The sequence below is a fragment of the Oncorhynchus tshawytscha genome, linkage group LG28 (assembly GCF_018296145.1).
Source record: "Oncorhynchus tshawytscha isolate Ot180627B linkage group LG28, Otsh_v2.0, whole genome shotgun sequence".
Classification (NCBI taxonomy): domain Eukaryota; kingdom Metazoa; phylum Chordata; class Actinopteri; order Salmoniformes; family Salmonidae; genus Oncorhynchus; species Oncorhynchus tshawytscha.
The window spans coordinates 44,511,818-44,536,567 of NC_056456.1; the positions used below are offsets into that span (position 1 = coordinate 44,511,818).

General features: G+C 46.1%; 1 protein-coding gene across 5 annotated transcripts; it reads left to right on the forward strand.

The window, feature by feature from the left end:
- The first annotated feature begins 410 nt into the window (after positions 1 to 410).
- xcr1b.2 (chemokine (C motif) receptor 1b, duplicate 2) lies at positions 411 to 16,391 on the forward strand. Of its 5 annotated transcripts, none has more exons than XM_042308221.1 (6): positions 411 to 505; positions 738 to 957; positions 7,176 to 7,355; positions 8,281 to 8,438; positions 14,951 to 15,229; positions 15,514 to 16,391. In XM_042308221.1, exons 1-6 carry the CDS (start codon positions 503 to 505, stop codon positions 16,030 to 16,032), a joined length of 1,359 nt encoding a protein of 452 aa, XP_042164155.1. In that variant the 5' UTR covers positions 411 to 502; the 3' UTR covers positions 16,033 to 16,391. The 5 variants fall into 5 exon arrangements, with proteins under 5 accessions (XP_042164155.1, XP_042164157.1, XP_042164156.1 ...); XM_042308222.1 differs by having other exon boundaries at positions 418 to 505; positions 781 to 957; XM_042308223.1 differs by lacking the exon at positions 7,176 to 7,355.
- Positions 16,392 to 24,750: the final 8,359 nt, after the last annotated feature.

Genomic DNA, 24,750 nt, shown 5'->3' on the forward strand with positions numbered 1-24,750 from the left:
CGTAGCTCGTCTATTTTGTTATCCAATGATTGCATGTTGGCTAATAGGACTGATGGTAAAGGGCGATTACCCACTAGCCGTCAGATCCTTACAAGGCACCCTGACCTACGTCCCTGATAGTTCCTTCTCTTTCTCCTGTGAATGACAGGATGTGGGCCTTCTCGGGTGTGTCATGATGTTGGCCTGTTGGTGAGGTTTATGACCCCCATTGTAAGGGTTGCTGAACTGGTGGCAGTGAAGTCTGACGCAGGAGAGCAGAAATAGGTAGAATACTCATACCTGTACAATAGACTAAATAATGTGTCCACTCATCCATTTTTTACTGAATGTAAAACTGAGTTGAAATTGAGGAACAACACAGTCTGTCCATTTATCCATGTTTGACTAAATGTGAAACTGAGTTGAAAATGAGGAACAACACGTAGTTTGTCCACACCACACTTGAACAGTGGTTAACAGTTTTCTCACTAACAACATCTTAACACTCTGAGAACCGGTTCACATGGTAGGTTGGTGTTAACATTATTATGATATTATAGAGAGGCTATAGATATGTGGTAAAATTGATCAAAACGCTGCTTTAGTATTTGATGCATCTCATGTTATTTCCACATCTTGGAAAGTGTCTCACACTTTGTAATAAGTCCTGCTATGTAACTCTATTCTCTGTGATCTGTACTGTAGTGGCTCTCTGTCATTCTATAGTATAAATCACCTCTATTCTCTGTGGTCTGTAGTGTAGTGGCTCTCTGTCATTCTATAGTATAAATCACGTTGCAGCGATGGACCTGACTGAGTCCTGGAAGACCATGGTGAATGAGACCAGCTCTGTGAATGACAGCAACTACACTGATGAAGACTATGGTGATAAACAGTTAATCCTGCTGGGTGACGAGTTCGGAGGGTTAGAGGTCACGGCTGGTTGCTTCCTGGTCATCTTCCTCCTCAGTGTCACAGGTAACTTGGTTGCTTCCTCCTCATTTTCCTCCTCAGTGTCACAGGTAACTTGGTTGCTTCCTGGTCATCTTCCTCCTCAGTGTCACAGGTAACTTGGTTGCTTCCTGGTCATCTTCCTCCTCAGTGCCACGACAGGTAACTTGGTTGCTTCCTGGTCATCTTCCTCCTCAGTGCCACAACAGGTAACTTGGTTGCTTCCTCCTCATCTTCCTCCTCAGTGTCACAGGTAACTTGGTTGCTTCCTGGTCATCTTCCTCCTCAGTGCCACGACAGGTAACTTGGTTGCTTCCTGGTCATCTTCCTCCTCAGTGCCACAACAGGTAACTTGGTTGCTTCCTGGTCATCTTCCTCCTCAGTGTCACAGGTAACTTGGTTGCTTCCTGGTCATCTTCCTCCTCAGTGTCACAGGTAACTTGGTTGCTTCCTGGTTATCTTCCTCCTCAGTGTCACAGGTAACTTGGTTGCTTCCTGGTCATCTTCCTCCTCAGTGTCACAGGTAACTTGGTTGCTTCCTGGTCATCTTCCTCCTCAGTGTCACAGGTAACTTGGTTGCTTCCTGGTCATCTTCCTCCTCAGTGTCTCAGGTAACTTGGTTGCTTCCTGGTCATCTTCCTTCCGTCCACTTAGAATTCAGGCCAAATAGTTCAATCTTGCTTTCATTAGACCAGATCATTTTGTTTATCATGGTCTGAGAGTCTTTAGGTGCCTTTTTTCCAAGGCCCTTCTCCCCCGGTTGCTCAGTTTGACTGGGCAACCAGTTCTAAGAAGAGTCTCGATGGTTACAAACTACTTCCATTTAAGAATGATGGAGGCCACTGTGTTCCTTGGGACCTTCAATGCTGCAGACATTGGTACCCTTCCCCAGATCTGTGCCTCAACACAATTCTGTCTCTGAGCTCTACGACAATTCCTTCGACCTCATGGCCTTTGCTTTGACATGCAGTGGCAACTGTGGTACCTTATAGGGGCTCCCAAGTGGTGCAGCAGTCTAAGGCACTGCATCTTACTGCTAGAGGCATCACTACAGACCCTGGTTCGATTCCAGGCTATATCACAACCCACCGTGATTGGAAGTCCCATAGGGCGGTGCACAATTGGCCCAGTCTCGTCTGGGTTTGGCAGGGGTAGGAATTGTAAATAACAATTTGTTCTTAACTGACTTGCCTAGTTAAATAAAGGATTAATAAAATAAATATTGACAGGTATGTGCCTTTCCAAATCATGTCCAATCAATTGAATTTACCACAGGTGGACTCCAGTCAAGGTAAATAATTTAATCCATTGTAGATTAAGGCTATAACGTAACAAAATGTGAACAAGACAAGTGGTCTGAGTACTTTCAGAAGGCACTGTATCCCTTTCCTATAAAGGGTAAGGCACAGGGGAAGTAGGCTGTTTTTAGGAAGTGGTGTGGGATCGTTGGCGAGCTCCTACCAGTTCCAGTTCCTAATTGGCCGTCACAGCTACAGCTTCCAAGGCTACAAGGAAGAGCATGATGAAGCATCTGGGCTTGCAGCAATGTGTTGAGGTGGTGAACACTGGGCATGCAGCAACGTGTTGAGGTGGTGAACACTGGGCATGCAGCAATGTGTTGAGGTGGTGAACACTGGGCATGCAGTAACGTGTTGAGGCGGTGAACACTGGGCACGCAGCAACGTGTTGAGGTGGTGAACACTGGGCATGCAGCAACGTGTTGAGGTGGTGAACACTGGGCAAGCAGCAACGTGTTGAGGTGGTGAACACTGGGCATGCAGCAACGTGTTGAGGTGGTGAACACTGGGCATGCAGCAACGTGTTGAGGCGGTGAACACTGGGCATGCAGCAACGTGTTGAGGTGGTGAACACTGGGCATGCAGCAACGTGTTGAGGCGGTGAACACTGGGCATGCAGCAATGTGTTGAGGTGGTGAACACTGGGCATGCAGCAACGTGTTGAGGTGGTGAACACTGGGCATGCAGCAACGTGTTGAGGCGGAGAACACTGGGCATGCAGCAACGTGTTGAGGCGGTGAACACTGGGCATGCAGCAATGTGTTGAGGTGGTGAACAGTCCTGACAGGGACAACAGCAGATTGCCAGTGAAGAAAGTGTCATCTGACCCTGTAGAGAAGTTTTCATGGTTGCTCACAGATTTGGAGTCAAAGGGGCCTAAGACCACATTAACAGAATTGAAGACTCTTTGCTGTTTATCGAGATTTTTCAGCACACCTTCCTTCTTTTAGTTTGATTGTCCTCATCATGTCTTTTGACTGTCTTTCATGTTCATCCATTAGCCCAAAAGGAATTATATCTGATTTCCTTGCCATTACATCTGAGTATTTGTGAGGTAAGTGCCATTTAATATTAGGCTTTTAGTGCTCAAATTGTGGTAACTGTCTCACAACGACATGTCCTAAAAGCTCTTTGAATTAGTTCCTGAGGTATTGTTTGTCTTCGGTGTTTGGCAAAAATTGGGATATAGGAACTTCAAGGAATGTTGTGGGAGGTGATCTGCACCAAAAGGTTCCATTATAAATGCTGTGGGAGGTGATCTGCACCAAAAGGTTCCGTTATGAATGTTGTGGGATGTGATCTGCACCAAAAGGTTCCATGATGAATGTTGTGGGAGGTGATCTGCACCAAAAGGTTCCATTATAAATGTTGTGGGAGGTGATCTGCACCAAAAGGTTCCATTATAAATGTTGTGGGATGTGATCTGCACCAAAAGGTTCCATGATGAATGTTGTGGGAGGTGATCTGCACCAAAAGGTTCCATTATAAATGTTGTGGGAGGTGATCTGCACCAAAAGGTTCCATTATAAATGCTGTGGGAGGTGATCTGCACCAAAAGGTTCCGTTATGAATGTTGTGGGATGTGATCTGCACCAAAAGGTTCCATGATGAATGTTGTGGGAGGTGATCTGCACAAAAAGGTTCCATGATTAATGTTGTGGGAGATGATCTGCAAAAAGGTTCCATGATTAATGTTGTGAATGTTGTGGGAGGTGATCTGCACAAAAAGGTCCCATGATTAATGTTGTGGGAGATGATCTGCACCAAAAGGTTCCATTATGAATGTTGTGGGAGGTGATCTGCACCAAAAGGTTCCATTTTGAATGTTGTGGGAGGTGGTCTGCACAAAAAGGTTCCATTATGAATGTTGTGGGAGGTGATCTGCACAAAAAGGTTCCATTATGAATGTTGTGGGAGGTGATCTGCACAAAAAGGTTCCATGATTAATGTTGTGGGAGATGATCTGCACCAAAAGGTTCCATTATGAATGTTGTGGGATGTGATCTGCACCAAAAGGTTCCATGATGAATGTGGTGGGAGGTGATCTGCACCAAAAGGTTCCATGATGAATGTTGTGGGAGGTGATCTGCACCAAAAGGTTCCATTATGAATGTTGTGGGAGATGATCTGCACCAAAAGGTTCCATTATGAATGTTGTGGGAGGTGATCTGCACCAAAAGGTTCCATTTTGAATGTTGTGGGAGGTGATCTGCACAAAAAGGTTCCATTATGAATGTTGTGGGAGGTGATCTGCACAAAAAGGTTCCATTATGAATGTTGTGGGAGGTGATCTGCACAAAAAGGTTCCATTATGAATGTTGTGGGAGGTGATCTGCACCAAAAGGTTCCATGATGAATGTTGTGGGAGATGATCTGCACCAAAAGGTTACATTATGAATGTTGTGGGAGGTGATCTGCACAAAAAGGTTACATTATGAATGTTGTGGGAGGTGATCTGCACCAAAAGGTTCAATTTTTAATGTTGTGGGAGGTGATCTGCACAAAAAGGTTCCATTATGAATGTTGTGGGAGGTGATCTGCACCAAAAGGTTTTTTTTATTGTTTTTATCTTTATTTAACTAGGCAAGTCAGTTAAGAACAAATTCTTATTTTCAATGACGGCCTAGGAACAGTGGGTTAACTGCCTGTTCAGGGGCAGAACGACAGATTTGTACCTTGTCAGCTCTTGGACCTAGACATGGCGCTCCGGTACCGCTTGCCATGCGGGAGCAGAGAGAGCAGTCTATGACTAGGGTGGCTGGAGTCTTTGACAATTTTTAGGGCCTTCCTCTGACACCGCCTGGTATAGTGGTCCTGGATGGCAGGAAGCTTGGCCACGGACATATACTGGGCCGCAAGCACTACCCTCTGTAGTGCCTTGCGGTCGGAGGCCGAGCAGTTGCCACACCAGGTAGTGATGCAACCGGTCAGGATGCTCTCGATGGTGCAGCTGTAAAATCTTTTGAGGCTCTGAGGACCCATGCCAACTCTTTTTGGGGGCACAATGGTGTTTTACGCTGAGCTGTAGTCAATGAATAGCATTCTCACATAGGTGTTAATTTTGTCCAGGTGTGATAGGGCAGTGTGGAGTGCAATAGAGATTGCATCATCTGTGGATCTCTTGGTGCGGTATGCAAATTGGAGTGGGTCTAGGGTTTCTGGAGTAATGGTGTTTATGTGAGCCATGACCAGCCTTTCAAAGTATTTCAAGGCTGCAGACGTGAGTGTTATGGGTCAGTAGTCATTTAGGCAGGTTACCTTAGTGTTCTTGAGCACGGGGAAACATGCTTAAAACATGTTGGTATTACAGACTCGGTCAGGAAGAGGTTGAAAATGTCAGTGAAGACACTTTCCAGTTGGTCAGCGCATGCTCGGAATACACGTCCTGGTAATCCGTCTGGCCTTGTGAATGTTGACCTGTTTGAAGGTCTTACTCACGTCGGCTGCGGAGAGCATGATCACACAGCCGTCCAAAACATCTGATGCTCTCATGCATGTTTCAGTGTTACTTGCCTCGAAGCGAGCATAGAAGTTATTTAGCTCGTCTGATAGGCTCTTGTCACTGGGCAGCTCTCGGCTGTGCTTCCCTTTGTAGTCTGTAATAGTTTGCAAGCCCTGCCACATCCGACGTGCATCGGAGCCGCTGTACTGCGATTTGAACTTAGACCTATATTGACCCTTTGCCTGTTTGATGGTTTGACGAAGGGAATAGCGGGATTTCTTATAAACTTCTGAGTTTGAGTCCCGCTCCTTGAAAGCGGCAGCTATACCCTTAAGCTCAGTGCGAATGCTGCCTGTAATCCATGGCTTCTGGTTGGGATATGTACGTACAGTCACTCTGGGTACGACGTTCTCAATGTACGTGGTGTTCTCCTTAAGAGCCAATAAGATAGAGCTCTCCCCTCAGGCGCCAAGAAGGAATATTCATACGTTAGACTAAATAATGTGCCCACTCATCCATTTTTTACTAAATGTGAAACTGAGTTGAAATTGAGGAACAACATAGTCTGTCCATTTATCCATGTTTGACTAAATGTGAAACTGGGTTGAAAATGAGGAACAACGCGTAGTTTGTCCACACCACACTTGAACAGTGGTTAACAGTTTTCTCACTAACAACATCTTAACACTCTGAGAACCGGTTCACATGGTAGGTTGGTGTTAACATTATTATGATATTATAGAGAGGCTATAGATATGTGGTAAAATTGATCAAAACGCTGCTTTAGTATTTGATGCATCTCATGTAATTTCCACATCTTGGAAAGTGTCTCACACTTTGTAATAAGTCCTGCTATGTAACTCTATTCTCTGTGATCTGTACTGTAGTGGCTCTCTGTCATTCTATAGTATAAATCACCTCTATTCTCTGTGGTCTGTAGTGTAGTGGCTCTCTGTCATTATATAGTATAAATCACCTCTATTCTCTGTGGTCTGTATTGTAGTGGCTCTCTGTCATTCTATAGTATAAATCACCTCTATTCTCTGTGGTCTGTACTGTAGTGGCTATCTGTCATTCTATAGTATAAATCACCTCTATTCTCTGTGGTCTGTACTGTAGTGGCTCTCTGTCATTCTATAGTATAAATCACCTCTATTCTCTGTGGTCTGTACTGTAGTGGCTCTCTGTCATTCTATAGTTTAAATCACCTCTATTCTCTGTGGTCTGTGGTGTAGTGGCTCTCTGTCATTCTATAGTATAAATCACCTCTATTCTCTGTGGTCTGTATTGTAGTGGCTCTCTGTCATTCTATAGTATAAATCACCTCTATTCTCTGTGGTCTGTGGTGTAGTGGCTCTCTGTCATTCTATAGTATAAATCACCTCTATTCTCTGTGGTCTGTACTGTAGTGGCTCTCTGTCATTCTATAGTATAAATCACCGCTATTCTCTATGATCTGTACTGTAGAGGCTCTTTGTCATTCTATAGTATAAATCACGTTGCAGAGATGGACCTGACTGAGTCCTGGAAGACCATGGTGAATGAGACCAGCTCTGTGAATGACAGCAACTACACTGATGAAGACTATGGTGATAAACAGTTAATCCTGCTGTGCGACGAGGTCGGAGGGTTAGAGGAGGTCACGGCTGGTTGCTTCCTGGTCATCTTCCTCCTCAGTGTCACAGGTAACTTGGTTGCTTCCTCCTCATCTTCCTCCTCAGTGTCACAGGTAACTTGGTTGCTTCCTGGTCCTCTTCCTCCTCAGTGTCACAGGTAACTTGGTTTCTTCCTCCTCATCTTCCTCTACAGTGTCACAGGTAACTTGGTTGCTTCCTGGTCATCTTCCTCCTCAGTGTCACAGGTAACTTGGTTTCTTCCTCCTCATCTTCCTCCACAGTGTCACAGGTAACCTGTTTGCTCTTTGTCATCAACAGCGTATTCGGTGATGTCTAGGTAACTGTGTGTTCTGTGTTGTCTAGTTAACGGTGTGTTCTGTTTTGTCTAGTTAACTGTGTGTTCTGTGTTGTCTAGGTAACTGTGTGTTCTGTGTTGTCTAGGTAACTGTGTGTTCTGTGTTGTCTAGTTAACTGTGTGCTCTATGTTGTCTAGCTGACGGTGTGTTTTGTGTTGTCTTGGTAACGGTTTGTTCTGTGTTGTCTAGTTAACGGTGTATTCAGTGTTGTCTAGTTAGTGGTCTGTTCCATGTTGTCGAGGTAACGGTGTGTTCAGTGTTGTCCAGGTAACGAACGGTGTCCTCTGTATTGTACTGCTTCTTGACACAATGCTTAAACCGGGAGACAGCCGCAGCAATGTGTCAGAGGAAACACTGTTCACCTGGCAACCATGTCAGCGTGCATTGCGCCCTCGACAGGAATCGCTGGAGAGCGATGGGACAAGAACATCCCTGCCGGTCAAACTAACCCGGACAACGTTCGACCAATTGTGCGCCCCCTCATGAGTCTCCCGGTGGAGGCCTGCTTCGACAGAGCCTGGACTCGAACCCAGGATCTCTAGTGGCACAGCTAGCACAGCAACGCAGTGCCTTTGACCACTGCGTCACTCTTGAGGCCCCTGTGTTGTCTACTTAATGATGTGTTTTGTGTTGTCTAGGTAACGGATTGTTGCTGGTTGCCTTGTGTCATTATGAGGACCTAAGGAGGGTCACCAACCTGTTCATCCTAAACCTGTTGACCTCTGACCTCCTATTTACCCTGACCCTGCCCTTCTGGGCCGTCTACCAACTCTCCCACTGGATGTTCGGTGACCTGGTGGGTATGACCAACCCTGACTTCTGATCTCTAACCCTAACCTCTGACCTCAACCTCTGACTTCTAACCCTAACCTCTAACGCCTAAGGAACGTTAAGGAAATGAAACACTAGCCACAAGCTACTTTAATAATGTCTACGTATCTTGCATTACTCATCTCATCAACCTCCTAACCTTAACCCTAACCTCTGACCCTAACCCCTGACTCCTAACCTTAACCCTAACCTCTGACCCCTGACTCCTAACTTTACCTCTAACACTGACCTCTGGACGCTAACCCTAAACTCTGACTCCTAATTCTAACCTTTGACTCCTAACCCTAGCCTCTAAACCTCAAACTCTGAATCCTAACCCTAACCTCTCTGACCTCTAACCCTAACCGCTGACTCCTAACCATAACCTCTGACCTCTAACCATAACCTCAGATATCTAACCCTAACCTCTCACTCCAATCCCTAACCTCTAACCTCTAACCCTAACCTCTGACATCTAACCCTGACCTCTGAACTCTAATCCTTTTCTCTGACCTCTAATCGTAACCTCTGACTCCTAACACTAACCTCTGACTCCTAACCCTAATCTCTAACCTCCAACCATAACCTCTGATCTCTAACTCTAACCTCTAACCCTAACCTCTGATCTCTAACCCTAACCTCTGACCTCTAACCTTAACTTCTGACATCTAACCCTGACCTCTGATCTCTAATCCTTTTCTCTGATCTCTAACCCTAACCTCTGACCTCTAACCCTAACCTCTGAGCTCTAACCGTAACCTCTGATCTCTAAACTTAACCTCGGATCTCTAACCTTAACCTCTTCCGGCGCCGACAGAGATGGCCGCCTCGCTTCGCGTTCCTAGGAAACTATGCAGTTTTTTGTTTTTTTACGTGTAATTTCTTACATTAGTACCCCAGGTCATCTTAGGTTTCATTACATACAGTCGAGAAGAACTACTGAATATAAGATCAGCGTCAACTCACCATCAGTACGACCAAGAATATGATTTTCGGGAAGCGGATCCTGTGTTCTGCCTTTCAACCAGGACAACGGAATGGATCCCAGCCGGCGACCCAAAAAAACGACTCCGTAAAAGAGGGAAACGAGGCGGTCTTCTGGTCAGACTCCGGAGACAGGCACATCGTGCACCACTCCCTAGCATTCTTCTCGCCAATGTCCAGTCTCTTGACAACAAGGTTGATGAAATCCGAGCAAGGGTAGCATTCCAGAGGGACATCAGAGACTGTAACGTTCTTTGCTTCACGGAAACATGGCTCACTGGAGAGACGCTATCGGAGGTGGTGCAGCCAGCAGGTTTCTCCACGCATCGCGCCGACAGAAACAAACATCTTTCTGGTAAGAAGAGGGGTGGGGGCGTATTCCTTATGGCTAACGAGACGTGGTGTGATCACAGAAACATACAGGAACTCAAATCCTTCTGTTCACCTGATTTAGAATTCCTCACAATCAAATGTCGACCGCATTATCTACCAAGAGAATTATCTTCGATTATAATCACAGCCGTATATATTCCCCCCCAAGCAGACACATCGATGGCTCTGAACGAACTTTATTTGACACTTTGCAAACTGGAATCCATAAATCCTGAGGCTGCATTCATTGTAGCTGGGGATTTTAACAAGGCTAATCTGAAAACAAGACTCCCTAAATTGTATCAGCATGTCGATTGCGCAACCAGGGCTGGAAAAACCTTGGATCATTGTTACTCTAACTTCCGCGACGCATATAAGGCCCTTTTTTTTTTTTTTTTTTTTTTATTTCACCTTTATTTAACCAGGTAGGCTAGTTGAGAACAAGTTCTCATTTACAACTGCGACCTGGCCAAGATAAAGCATAGCAGTGTGAGCAGACAACACAGAGTTACACATGGAATAAACAAATTAACAAGTCAATAACACAGTAGAAAACAAAGGGGAGTCTATATACAATGTACAATGTGTGCAAAAGGCATGAGGAGGTAGACGAATAGTTACAATTTTGCAGATTAACACTGGAGTGATATATGATCAGATGGTCATGTACAGGTAGAGATATTGGTGTGCAAAAGAGCAGAAAAGTAAATAAATAAAAACAGTATGGGGATGAGGTAGGTGAAAATGGGTGGGCTATTTACCAATAGACTATGTACAGCTGCAGCGATCGGTTAGCTGCTCAGATAGCTGATGTTTGAAGTTGGTGAGGGAGATAAAAGTCTCCAACTTCAGCGATTTTTGCAATTCGTTCCAGTCACAGGCAGCAGAGTACTGGAACGAAAGGCGGCCAAATGAGGTGTTGGCTTTAGGGATGATCAGTGAGATACACCTGCTGGAGCGCGTGCTACGGATGGGTGTTGCCATCGTGACCAGTGAACTGAGATAAGGCGGAGCTTTACCTAGCATGGACTTGTAGATGACCTGGAGCCAGTGGGTCTGGCGACGAATATGTAGCGAGGGCCAGCCGACTAGAGCATACAAGTCGCAGTGGTGGGTGGTATAAGGTGCTTTAGTGACAAAACGGATGGCACTGTGATATACTGCATCCAGTTTGCTGAGTAGAGTGTTGGAAGCCATTTTGTAGATGACATCGCCGAAGTCGAGGATTGGTAGGATAGTCAGTTTTACTAGGGTAAGCTTGGCGGCGTGAGTGAAGGAGGCTTTGTTGCGGAATAGAAAGCCGACTCTTGATTTGATTTTTGATTGGAGGTGTTTGATATGAGTCTGGAAGGAGAGTTTGCAGTCTAGCCAGACACCTAGGTACTTATAGATGTCCACATATTCAAGGTCGGAACCATCCAGGGTGGTGATGCTAGTCGGGCATGCGGGTGCAGGCAGCGATCGGTTGAAAAGCATGCATTTGGTTTTACTAGCGTTTAAGAGGAGTTGGAGGCCACGGAAGGAGTGTTGTATGGCATTGAAGCTTGTTTGGAGGTTAGATAGCACAGTGTCCAATGACGGGCCGAAAGTATATAGAATGGTGTCGTCTGCGTAGAGGTGGATCAGGGAATCGCCCGCAGCAAGAGCAACATCATTGATATACACAGAGAAAAGAGTCGGCCCGAGAATTGAACCCTGTGGTACCCCCATAGAGACTGCCAGAGGACCGGACAGCATGCCCTCCGATTTGACACACTGAACTCTGTCTGCAAAGTAATTGGTGAACCAGGCAAGGCAGTCATCCGAAAAACAGAGGCTACTGAGTCTGCCGATGAGAATATGGTGATTGACAGAGTCGAAAGCCTTGGCAAGGTCGATGAAGACGGCTGCACAGTACTGTCTTTTATCGATGGCGGTTATGATATCGTTTAGTACCTTGAGTGTGGCTGAGGTGCACCCGTGACCGGCTCGGAAGCCAGATTGCACAGCGGAGAAGGTACGGTGGGATTCGAGATGGTCAGTGACCTGTTTGTTGACTTGGCTTTCGAAGACCTTAGATAGGCAGGGCAGGATGGATACCCTGCCCCGCCCTCCTTTCGGAAAAGCTGACCACGACTCCATTTTGCTGATCCCTGCCTACAAACAGAAACTAAAACAAGAAGCTCCCACGCTGAGGTCTGTCCAACGCTGATCCGACCAAGCTGATTCCACACTCCAAGACTGCTTCCATCACGTGGACTGGGATATGTTTCGTATTGCGTCAGATAACAACATTGACGAATACGCTGATTCGGTGTGCGAGTTCATTAGAACGTGCGTTGAAGATGTCGTTCCCATAGCAACGATTAAAACATTCCCTAACCAGAAACCGTGGATTGATGGCAGCATTCGCATGAAACTGAAAGCGCGAACCACTGCTTTTAATCAGGGCAAGGTGACTGGTAACATGACCGAATACAAACAGTGCAGCTATTCCCTCCGCAAGGCTATCAAACAAGCTAAGCGTCAGTATAGAGACAAAGTAGAATCTCAATTCAATGGCTCAGACACAAGAGGTATGTGGCAGGGTCTACAGTCAATCACGGACTACAAGAAGAAAACCAGCCCAGTCACGGACCAGGATGTCTTGCTCCCAGGCAGACTAAATAACTTTTTTGTCTGCTTTGAGGACAATACAGTGCCACTGACATGGCCTGCAACGAAAACATGCGGACTCTCCTTCACTGCAGCCGAGGTGAGTAAAACATTTAAACGTGTTAACCCTCGCAAGGCTGCAGGCCCGGACGGCATCCCCAGCCGCACCCTCAGAGCATGAGCACTTCCTATACAAGTCTGCTGTTCCCACATGCTTCAAGAGGGCCACCATTGTTCCTGTTCTCAAGAAAGCTAAGGTAACTGAGCTAAACGACTACCGCCCCGTAGCACTCATTTCTGTCATCATGAAGTGCTTTGAGAGACTAGTCAAGGACCATATCACCTCCACCCTACCTGACACCCTAGACCCACTCCAATTTGCTTACCGCCCAAATAGGTCCACAGACGATGCAATCTGAACCACACTGCACACTGCCCTAACCCATCTGGACAAGAGGAATACCTATGTGAGAATGCTGTTCATCGACTACAGCTCGGCATTCAACACCATAGTACCCTCCAAGCTCGTCATCAAGCTCGAGACCCTGGGTCTCGACCCCGCCCTGTGCAACTGGGTACTGGACTTCCTGACGATTCCTTGATTACCAACAACGACGAGACGGCCTACAGGGAGGAGGTGAGGGCCCTCGGAGTGTGGTGTCAGGAAAATAACCTCACACTCAACGTCAACAAAACTAAGGAGATGATTGTGGACTTCAGGAAACAGCAGAGGGAACACCCCCCTATCCACATCGATGGAACAGTAGTGGAGAGGGTAGCAAGTTTTAAGTTCCTCGGCATACACATCACAGACAAACTGAATTGGTCCACTCACACAGACAGCATCGTGAAGAAGGCGCAGCAGCGCCTCTTCAACCTCAGGAGGCTGAAGAAATTCGGCTTGTCACCAAAAGCACTCACAAACTTCTACAGATGCACAATCGAGAGCATCCTGGCGGGCTGTATCACCGCCTGGTTCGGCAACTGCTCCGCCCACAACCGTAAGGCTCTCCAGAGGGTAGTGAGGTCTGCACAACGCATCACCGGGGGCAAACTACCTGCCCTCCAGGACACCTACACCACCCGATATTACAGGAAGGCCATAAAGATCATCAAGGACAACAACCACCCGAGCCACTGCCTGTTCACCCCGCTATCATCCAGAAGGCGAGATCAGTACAGGTGCATCAAAGCTGGGACCGAGAGACTGAAAAACAGCTTCTATCTCAAGGCCATCAGACTGTTAAACAGCCACCACTAACATTGAGTGGCTGCTGCCAACACACTGACTCAACTCCAGCCACTTTAATAATGGGAATTGATGGGAAATTACGTAAAATATATCACTAGCCACTTTAAACAATGCTACCTAATATAATGTTTACATACCTTACATTATTCATCTCAAATGTATACGTATATACTGTACTCTATATCATCTACTGCATCCTTATGTAATACATGTATCACTAGCCACTTTAACTATGCCATTTTGTTTACATACTCATCTAATATGTATATACTGTACTCGATACCATCTACTGTATCTTGCCTATGCGGCTCTGTACCATCACTCATTCATATATCTTTATGTACATATTCCTTATCACCTTACACTGTGTATAAGACAGTAGTTTTTTGGAATTGTTAGTTAGATTACTTGTTGGTTATTACTGCATTGTCAGAACTAGAAGCACAAGCATTTCGCTACACTTGCATTAACATCTGCTATCCATGTGTATGTGACAAATAAATTTGATTTGATTTGATTTTTAACCTCTAACCCTAACGTCTGAACTCTAACCCTAACCCCTGACTCCTAACCCTAACCTCTGACATCTAACCCTAACCTCTGACATCTAACCCTGACCTCAGACCTCTAATCATTTTCTCTGATCTCTAATAGCAACCTCTGACTCCTAACCCTAAACTCTAACCTCTGATCACTAACCCTAACATCTAACCTCAGACCTCTAACCCTAACCTCGAACCCTTAAACTCTGACTCCTAACTCTGACTATGACTCTGACCCTCAACCCTAACCTCTGACCCTAACCTCTGACCTCTAACCCTAACCTCTGATCTCTAACCCTAACCTCTGACCTCTAACCCTAACATCTGATATCTAACCCTAACCTCTGACTCCTAACCCTAACCTCTGACATTTAACCCTGACCTCTGACATCTAACCCTAACCTCTAACCCTCAAACTCTGATTCCTAATACTCACCTCTGACTCTTAACCATAACCTCTAACTCTAACCTCTAACACTAACCTCTGACTACTAACCCTAACCTCTAACCCCCAATCTCTGAATCCTAACGCTTACCTCAAACCCTAACCTCTGACCTCTAACCCTAACCTCTGACTCCTAACTCTAACCTCTGACCCCAGGCTTGTAAACTGTTGACGGGGGCATACTTTACCAGTCTCTACAGCAGTATGATGCTGCTGACCTCTAACCCTAACCTCTGACCCCTAACCCTAACTATAACCTCTGACCCCAGGCCTGTAAGCTGTTGACGGGGGCATACTTCACCGGTCTCTACAGCAGTATGATGCTGCTCACCTCCATGACGGTGTACCGCTGTGTAATAGTCGTCGCGTCCCGCTGGACAGTCGTTCCCCGGAGACGACTGAGATACGCATTGGCCGCCTGCACGGCATCATGGGTAGTCAGCCTGGCTGCCTCCCTCAGTGATGTCATATCCTCCCAGGTACAGGAAGTGGAAAACGGGACAAGAATATTCATCTGTGAGGTCTCACCTGGAACTACGGACGAGGAGGTGGGTTACGGTAACTTAGAACAAAAAATGTCCGCTCACTGTTTACTGCTCCTAGTAGGGATGCTTCTTTAAGCTTTCAGTGATACACGTTTCCACTGACATGGTCTTTGTATGTACTTTGTGTTTCAGCAAACAGTGAGTGGACATTCCTGTTTCTAATTGTGACCAGTGTTTCCAATGTTGGATATTTCATATATAACCCCTCTGTCCCCCAGAAGCTGGATATTCATAGATAACCTCTCCCTCTCTCTCTGTCCCCCCTCTCTCTCTCTGTCCCCCAACAGCTGGGCTACTACCTGCAGGTGTCCCTGCTCTTCGTCCTCCCTCTAATCATCATCATCCTCTGCTACAGTGCCATTCTCAGGACGGTCCTGGTAACTGCGACCAGGAGACAACACCGCACAGTGCTGGTGGTCTTCTGTATCGTGGTAGCTTTCATCGTCTGCTGGGCACCGTACAACCTATTCATATTCGTCATGTCTGTCTACACACCTGTAGACTGTGGGGTCAAGGAGCGGCTGCATGTTGTGTACGTTGTGTGTCGTATTGTGGCCTACGCCCACTGCTTCCTGAACCCTGCTCTCTACATGCTGTCTCACTCCTTCAGACGACATCTCTGGTCGCTGTTGTGCTGTCTGATGAGGGAGGAGATGGTAGGGCAGGGGGGAGGAGGGGAGAGGAGTGTGGGACACAGTTCATCCCACGTCACCCCTAGACCAACCGGACCTGCTGTGGTGCTTCAGAACCCCAGAGAGAATAACTATACAGCTACATGGATGGAGCTAAGAACGGAGCAGGAATGAACTATGGAACTTTCTCAATGACCTTCTATTGGCAAAGGGATTTTTCCTGCCCCTTCTAATGGTTAGAAAAGGCCATGTTTAAAGCTTTGGATCTGAGGAATGAGGAAGTGAGATTAGCCAAAACAAAAACATTTGAATCCCTGATTATGATTCTGTGATACACAGAATGTGAATTCTGTGTTCAGTTCAGAAATGATTCTGTGAATAAGTCTATGCTATATTCATAAAATATGAAGACAATATATTTTTAATGTAGAATATTTGAAATACTATATTATCAATGGTTGATGTAAAACTGGAAATACATGCTATGTGTGGTTTGAGGTGGTATGCTAAGTAAATAAAAAGCTGTGTGTGCAGAAGTAGCACGTGTATTTTTTTGCCTGTGGCTTGGGTTAGGTTTAGGGTTAGGCTGGACCTGTCTGGATGCTGGCTTGGGTTAGGCTGGACCTGTCTGGATGCTGGCTTGGGTTAGGCTGGACCTGTCTGGATGCTGGCTTGGGTTAGGCTGGACCTGTCTGGATGCTGGCTTGGGTTAGGTTTAGGGTTAGGCTGGACCTGTCTAGACGCTGTCTTGGGTTAGGTTTAGGGTTAGGCTGGACCTGTCTAGACGCTGTCTTGGGTTAGGTTTAGGGTTAGGCTGGACCTGTCTGGAGCGGCTGCATGTTCTGCTAACATCATCAAAGCAAAAGAACAACCTCTGCACTCAGTTTGTTGTTTTTATGAAATAGTTTTCATTAAATGGTTTTTATTTATAGCTAAAGTTCGTATTGCTACGGATTCCGCGACTCGGTCAGCCATTAAGGCTGGGACCGCAAGTTTGTGTCTCAGATTCCTATTAAGTAGAAGTTAGCTGCTAGCCATCATGAAAACAGAGCAGGCTAATGCTAGCACTGCTACCCTACAGGTGTTTTTATCCATGGCACAAAGTCTTCAGGTTTGAGATGAATTAACAAGGTAAATTTGAGGAAAAGGCTGCCTAAATTCTGTCAGCATATCGACTGAAATACTCGCGCTCCTAAAACACCAGGCCACTGTTACTCCAACTTCCGGGATGCATACAAGGCCCTCCCCCACTCTCCTTCCGGCAAATCTGACCACGGCTCCATTTTGCTCCTCCCTACCTTTAGGCAGAAACTCAAACAGGAAGTACCCATGCAACGCTGGTCTGATCAATCGGAATTCACACTTCAAGATTGTTTGGACACGCGGACTGGGATATGTTCCGGGTAGCTTCCGAGAATAATATTGATGTATACACTGAAATGGTAACTGAGTTTATCAGGAAGTGTATAGGAGATATTGTACCCACTTTTACTATTACAACCTACCCTAATCAGAAAACATGGATAGATGGCAGCATTCGCGTGAAACTGAAAGCATGAACCACCGCATTTAAACATGGCAAGGTGACTGGGAATATGGCAGAATACAAACAGAGTAGCCATTCCTTCCGCAAAGTAATCAAACAGGCAAAAGATCAGTACAAAGTGGAGTTGCAATTCAACGGCTCAGACACGAGACGTATGTGGCAGGGTCTACAGACAATCACGGACAACAAAATGAAAACCAGCCACGTCATGGACACCGTCGTCTTGCTTCCAGACAAACTAAACACCTTCTTTGCCCGATTTGTGGACAATACAGTGCCACCGACATGACCCGCTACCAAGGACTGTGGGCTCTCCTTCTCTGTGGCCGACGTGAGTAAGACATTTAAACGTGTTAACCCTCGCAATGCTGTCGGCGCAGATGGCATCCCTAGCCACGTCCTCAGAGCATGCGCAGGCCAGCTGGCTGGTGTGTTTACAGACATATTCATTCTCTCCCTATCCCAGTCTGCTGTCCCCACATATTTCAAGATGGCCACCATTGTCTGTGTACCCAAGAAGGCAAAGATAACTAAATTACTATCGCCCCGTAGCTCTCACTTCTGTCATCATGAAGTGCTTTGAGAGACTAGTGTGGTACCAGAATCAGAATCCTTTAGGTAACATTTATAAATAAGATGTTTTATTTATCCTAGGAGGCTCACTGTCTCTGTGAGCTTGTCCAGGAGGGATTGTATTTGAGATGGGAGTATCTAAAATGACAATTGATATATACCATTGGATGAGGTAATGTCTTGGTACTATGTTGTACCAAGAACGAGATAAGAGCTTCGTTTTAGGAGAGCAAACTGAACGATAATTTATAGCTAATGCTGTCTGGCTATGGGATACTCCTCTGACTAGTAAATCTTCATTTGTGTAATGTTCCTAAGATCTGTGTTATTTGTTATGTGAGTTGAGAGGTGTGTCTTGGCTACAAATGATACTAAGAACTGTTTTGTAAGCACTCTCAGAGAATTCATTTATAGACACTGCATTGATCTGAGAGTCACAAGGCTATGGTGAAGCTCATATAATTAAAGATGGACTTTATGATAACTCTGACTTGTGTGTGGTTTGCTCTCTCATGATTTGGTAATACATGAAATTTCCACGTCACTAGTCAAAGATCATATCACTTCCATCACTTCCATCTTACCTATCACCCTAGACCCACTTCAATTTGCAGTGTGGTGGAGAATGCACACAGCCCTATCCCCTGGACAAGAGGAATACCTATGTAAGAATGCTGTGCATTGACTATAACTCAGCATTCAGCACCATAGTACCCTCCAGCTCATCATTAAGCTTGAGACCCTGGGTCTTGACCCCGCCCTGTGCAATTGTGTCCTGGACTTCCTGATGGGCCGCCCCCCTGGTGTTGAGATAGGAAACAATATCTCCACTTTGCTGATCCTTAACACTGGGGCCTCACAAGGGTACTTGCTCAGCCCCCTCCTGTACTCCCTGTTCACACATGCCTGTGTGGCCATGCGCTGCTCCAACTCAATCATCAAGTTTGCAAACACAGTCGTATGCTTGATCACCAACAACGACGAGACAGCCTATAGGGAGGAGGTGAGGGCACTCGGAGTGTGGTGTCAGGAAAAAAAACCTCTCACTCAATGTCAACAAAACAAATGAAATGATCGTGTACTTCAGGAAACAGCAGAGGGAGCACCCCCTTATACACATCGACGGGACAGCAGTGGCGAAGGTGGAAAGCTTTAAGTTCCTCGGCGTACACATCACGGATGAACTGAATTGGTCCACCCACACAGACAGTGTGGTGAAGAAGACGCAACAGCGCCTCTTCAACCTCAGGAGGCTGAAGAAATTTGGCTTGTCACCTAAAACCTTCACAGACCTTTACAGCTGCACAATTGAGAACATTCTGTCGGGCTGTATCACCGCCTTGTACGGCAACTGCACCACCCACAACCGTAAGGCTCTCCAGAGTGTAGTGAGGTCTGCACAACGCATCACCGGGGGCAAACTACCTGCCCTCCAGAACACCTACACCACCCGATGTCACAGGAAGGCCAAAAAGATCATCAAGGACAACAACCACCCGAGCAACTGCATGTTCACCCCGCTATCATCCAGAAGGTGAGGTCAGTACAGGTGCATCAAAGCTGGGACCGAGAGACTGAAAAACAGCTTCTATCTCAAGTGCGTAAGATTGTTAAATGCATATTTTGCATTACTCATCTCATATACTGTACTCTATTCTACTGTATCTTACTCTATACTGCTCTGGCATTGCTCATCCGTATATTTATATATTCTTAATTCCATTCCCTACTTAGATTTGTGTATTAGGTATTTGTTGTGAAATTGTTAGATATTACTTGTTAGATATTGCTGCACTGTCATAACTACAGTAGAAGCACAAGCATTTTTCTACATATAACATCTGCAAAACACATGTATGTGACCAATCAAATTTTTATTGATTTGATGAAGATAAAGTGGACCTGGAAAATGGACAGGGATTTGTCTGCCTTAAATGCACCACCGTCAAACAGCTCAGGGAAGAGATACTCCGATTATTAGTTTGGCTGTGAGAAAAGGATAACCTGCTTTCTAAGTACACCAATCTTGCTGTAACCCAGGCAAACTGAATCTCAGTTTTAAATGCCTCCTATAGCTAAACTGTCTGAGTAGGGCAGTGTTGATCTGTCCCAATCCAACAGACAGATGTTCAGCTAATCTCCGTGGTCCATAGGAGACTGAACACTCGCAAGGCGTAGTAGATCGGGTAGGCAGTCTGGCCACCTTTCATCTATCCAATCCAGCTATCAAACTGCTTTGCCACGCTTGAGACGGACCTACCAGCCCGGGAGTCAACACCCAGTGGCACCCTCCCTCATGGCCACCACAGTTCAGCAGGTCGCTTCCCCATCAGATTCCATCACGACCACCATCATTTTGGGCAGCTCGATGGTGAGAGACATTGGCACCGACCAAGGTCCAATGTCATCCATGACATCAACTCCCTCCTGGCGAAGTACTCCAATATGGATACCATTGTCACTCACGTATGTTTCAACGACCTTCGTTTTAGACGATCAAAGGGAGGACTCCAAAACATGTGCACCCTTGCTAGCACCGGGAAGAGAATTATCTCTGGCCCTGTCACGACTTCCGCCGAAGTTGGCTCTCCTGCCTGTTCGGGCGGTGCTTGGCGGTCGTCGTCACCGTCCTACTAGCCACTACCGATCCCTTTTTCGTTTGTCTGTTGGTTTTGTGTTAGTTTCACCTGTGTATATTTTAGTTTCATTAGCCTCCTTATATTTAGTAGGTTGTCCCGCCCTTGTTTTGTGCCGGATTGTTTTTGTATTCCTGTTATTTGGTGGTGTTCATGAGTTTTATTCTCCGGACTATTCTGGTCCTGCTTTGGATTATTCACCCTGTGTGTTGGGTTGACCGTTGTTTTGTGCGCCGGAGAATAAACTGTCTAATAATTGAAACCTGCTCTCTGCGCCTGATTCCACCCACCTTAGTAATCGTGACAGGCCCCTTTCCGTGCTACCGAAGAAGTTCAGAACATTTCAGCCAATCTGTAAATAGCCCATACAACTACCTCATCCTCATATTATCTTTTTTCTTCTCCTTTGCACCCCAGTATCTCTACTTGCACATTCTCTCTACTTGCACAAAACTCCCGAGAAAGGCCAGAACCTTACGAAGAAACTTAGAGAGGAACCAGGCTCAGAGAGGTTGCCAGTCCTCTTCTGGTTGTGCCGGGTGGAGATTATAACAGAACATGGCCAAGATGTTCAAATGTTCATAGATGACCAGTAGGGTCAGCAGCAGGTAACTTGGTCACGGAAATCAGAAAAGCAATCAAATTAAATCGTTTAGCTTTGATGAGCTTCGGATGTTTTCACTCATGAGACTCCCAGTTAGATAGCCAATGTTCCTTTTTTCCAAAAATATTATTTTTGTAAGCGAAATAGCTCCGTTTGTTCTTCAGGTTTGGCTGAGAAATCGCCCGGAAATTGCAGTCACGAAAACTCCGAAAAATATTCAAAATTAGCTCCATAATATCGACAGAAACATGGCAAACGTTGTTTATAATCAATCCTCAAGGTGTTTTTCAAATATCTATTCGATAATATATCCACCGGGACAATTGGTTTTTCAGTAGGACCGATTGGAATAATGGCTACCTCTGTATTTTACACGAAAATCACTCTAAATCAAATCAATTCAAATCAAATTTTATTTGTCACATACACATGGTTAGCAGATGTTAATGCGTGTGTAGCGAAATGCTTGTGCTTCTAGTTCCGACAATGCAGTAATAAACAACAAGTAATCTAACTAACAATTCCAAAACTACTGTCTTATACACAGTGTAAGGGGATTAAGAATATGTACATAAGGATATATGAATGAGTGATGGTACAGAGGAGCATAGGCAAGATACAGTAGATGGTATCGAGTACAGTATATACATATGAGATGAGTATGTAAACAAAGTGGCATAGTTAAAGTGTCTAGTGATACATGTATTACATAAGGATGCAGTCGATGATATAGAGTACAGTATATACGTATGCATATGAGATGAATAATGTAGGGTAAGTAACATTATATAAGGTAGCATTGACTCTGAGAGCCATCAGGTGACCACTTGCGCAATGTAGCCGCTTACGGGTATTCTTCAACATAAATGCGTAAAACTACGTCACAATGCTGTAGACACCTTGGGGAATACGGAGAAAAAGTAATCTGGTTGATAGCCCATTCACTGCTGAATAGGGACGCATTGGAACGCAGCGCTTTCAAAAGATGAGTCACTTCCGGATTGGATTTTTCTCATGCTTTCGCCTGCAATATCAGTTCTGTTATACTCACAGACAATATTTTTACAGTTTTGGAGACTTTAGAGTGCTTTCTATCCTATGCTGTCAATTATATGCATATTCTAGCATCTTGTCCTGAGAAAATATCCCGTTTACTACGGGAACGTTATTTTTCCAAGAATGAAAATACTGCCCCCTAGTCACTTAAGACTGGTGTTTTACGGGTACTATTTAACGAAGCTGCCAGTTGAGGACTTGTGAGGCGTCTGTTTCTCAAACTAGACACTCTAATGTACTTGTCCTCTGTGGCGGATGAATCAGAAATAGTTGGGTAACAAATAAATAAGATGTTTTATTTACATAATATGCTTATATGAGATATTTGTCATTAGAATGTCTCCCTTTGGACTGTTGGCAGTTCCCTTCTCCGCTAGGGCTCAGTCACTTGTGGCCCAGAGAGGGGAGAGGTCAGAATGGAAAATTGTCTTCATATGAGAATGTATCTGTTAAACCATATGATGGGGAGATGTTGTGGAAAATTGCAAGATTATGTTATAGTGCTTGTAAGATTATTTTATAATCTTTGTATTGCATTGGAATGGTTGTTTTATTCAACAGAATAGAATCTGTCGAATATTGTGTGTGTGTGTTCCACTGAGGATGGGCCTCTATGAGATAGCACTGACAGAGGATATTTACGATGTCTTTGCCAATAAAGCCTACTGTTACGGTTTTCTAGGTGTGAAGGAGAGTCGGATCAAACTGCAGCGTGTAGATTGCGATCCATGTTTAATGAACAACGTACAACACGAATAAACACAAACACTACAAAACAAAGAACGTAACGAAAACCGAAACAGCCTATACTGGTGCAAACTAACATAGAGGACACTAAGGACAATCACCCATACCAAACTCAAAGAATATGGCTGCCTAAATATGGTTCCCAATCAGAGACAACGATAAAAACCTGCCTCTGATTGAGAACCACTTCAGACAGCCATAGACTTATCTAGAACACCCCACTAGCTACAATCCCCCATATATACACACCACATACAAAAACCCATGCCACACCCTGGCCTGACCAAATAAATAAAGATAAACACAAAATACTTCGACCAGGGCGTGACAGAACCCCCCCCCTAAGGTGCGGACTCCCGAACGCACCTCAAAACAAATAGGGAGGGTCCGGGTGGGCGTCTGTCTATGGTGGCGGCTCTGGCGCGGGACGTGGACCCCACTCAATTAATGTCTTAGTCCCCTCTCCTCGCGTCCCTGGATAGTCCACCCTCGCCGCCGACCATGGCCTAGTAGTCCTCACCCAGAAACCCACTGGACTGAGGAGCAGATCGGGACTGAGGGGTAGCTCGGGACTGAGGCAGCTCGGGACTGTGGGGAAGCTCAGGAGTGAGAGGAAGCTCAGGAGTGAGAGGATGCTCAGGAGTGAGAGGAAGCTCAGGAGTGAGAGGAAGCTCAGGAGTGAGAGGAAGCTCAGGAGTGAGAGGAAGCTCAGGCATGTAGATAAATCTACCAGATCCTGGCTGGCTGGTGGTTTCGGCAGATCCTGGCTGACTGGCAGATCCCGGCTGACTGGCAGATCCTGGCTGACTGGCGGATCTGGCAGATCCTGGCTGACTGGCGGATCGGGCAGATCCTGGCTGACTGGCGGATCTGGCAGATCCTGGCTGACTGGCGGATCTGGCAGATCCTGGCTGACTGGCAGATCCTGGCCGACTGGCAGTTCTGGCAGATCCCGGCTGACTGGCGGATCTGGAAGAGTCTGGTTGACTAGCAGATCTGGAAGAGTCTGGTTGACTAGCAGATCTGGAAGAGTCTGGTTGACTGGCAGATCTGGAAGAGTCTGGCTGACTGGCGGATCTGGAAGAGTCTGGCTGACTGGCGGATCTGGAAGAGTCTGGCTGACTGGCAGATCTGGAAGCTGGAAGAGTCTGGCTGACTGGCAGATCTGGAAGAGTCTGGCTGACTGGCAGATCTGGAAGAGTCTGGCTGACTGGCAGATCTGGAAGAGTCTGGCTGACTGGCGGATCCGGGCAGACTGAAAGATCTGGCTGCTCCATGCTGACTGGCGGCTCTGGCTGCTCCACGCTGACTGGCTGCTCTGGCTGCTCCATGTAGGCTGACAGCGCTGGCGGCTTCTTACAGACTGGCAGCTCTGGCAGCTCCTTACAGACTGGCAGCTCCTTGCAGACTGGCAGCTCCTTACAGACTGGCAGCTCCTTGCAGACTGGCAGCTCCGTGCAGACTGGCAGCTCCGTGCAGACTGGCAGCTCCTTGCAGACTGGCAGCTCCTTGCAGACTGACAGCTCCTTGCAGACTGACAGCTCCTTGCAGACTGACAGCTCTGACTGCTCCATGCAGACTGACATCTCTGGCTGCTTCATGCAGACTGGCAGCTCTGGCTGCGCTGAACAGGCGGGAGACTCCAGCAGCGCTGGAGATGAGGAAAGCTCTAACAGCGCTAGATAGGCGGAAGACTCCGGCAGCGCAGGAGAGGAGAAAGGCTCCGACAG

What these genes read in the sequence shown, in the direction of transcription:
- xcr1b.2 (XM_042308221.1), top strand. An exon ending in CTTCCTCCTCAGTGTCACAG is followed by an intron (nt 958 to 7,175) that starts GTAACTTGGTTG and finishes ATCACGTTGCAG; the next exon opens with AGATGGACCTGACTGAGTCC. An exon ending in CTGGAACTACGGACGAGGAG is followed by an intron (nt 15,230 to 15,513) that starts GTGGGTTACGGT and finishes GTCCCCCAACAG; the next exon opens with CTGGGCTACTACCTGCAGGT.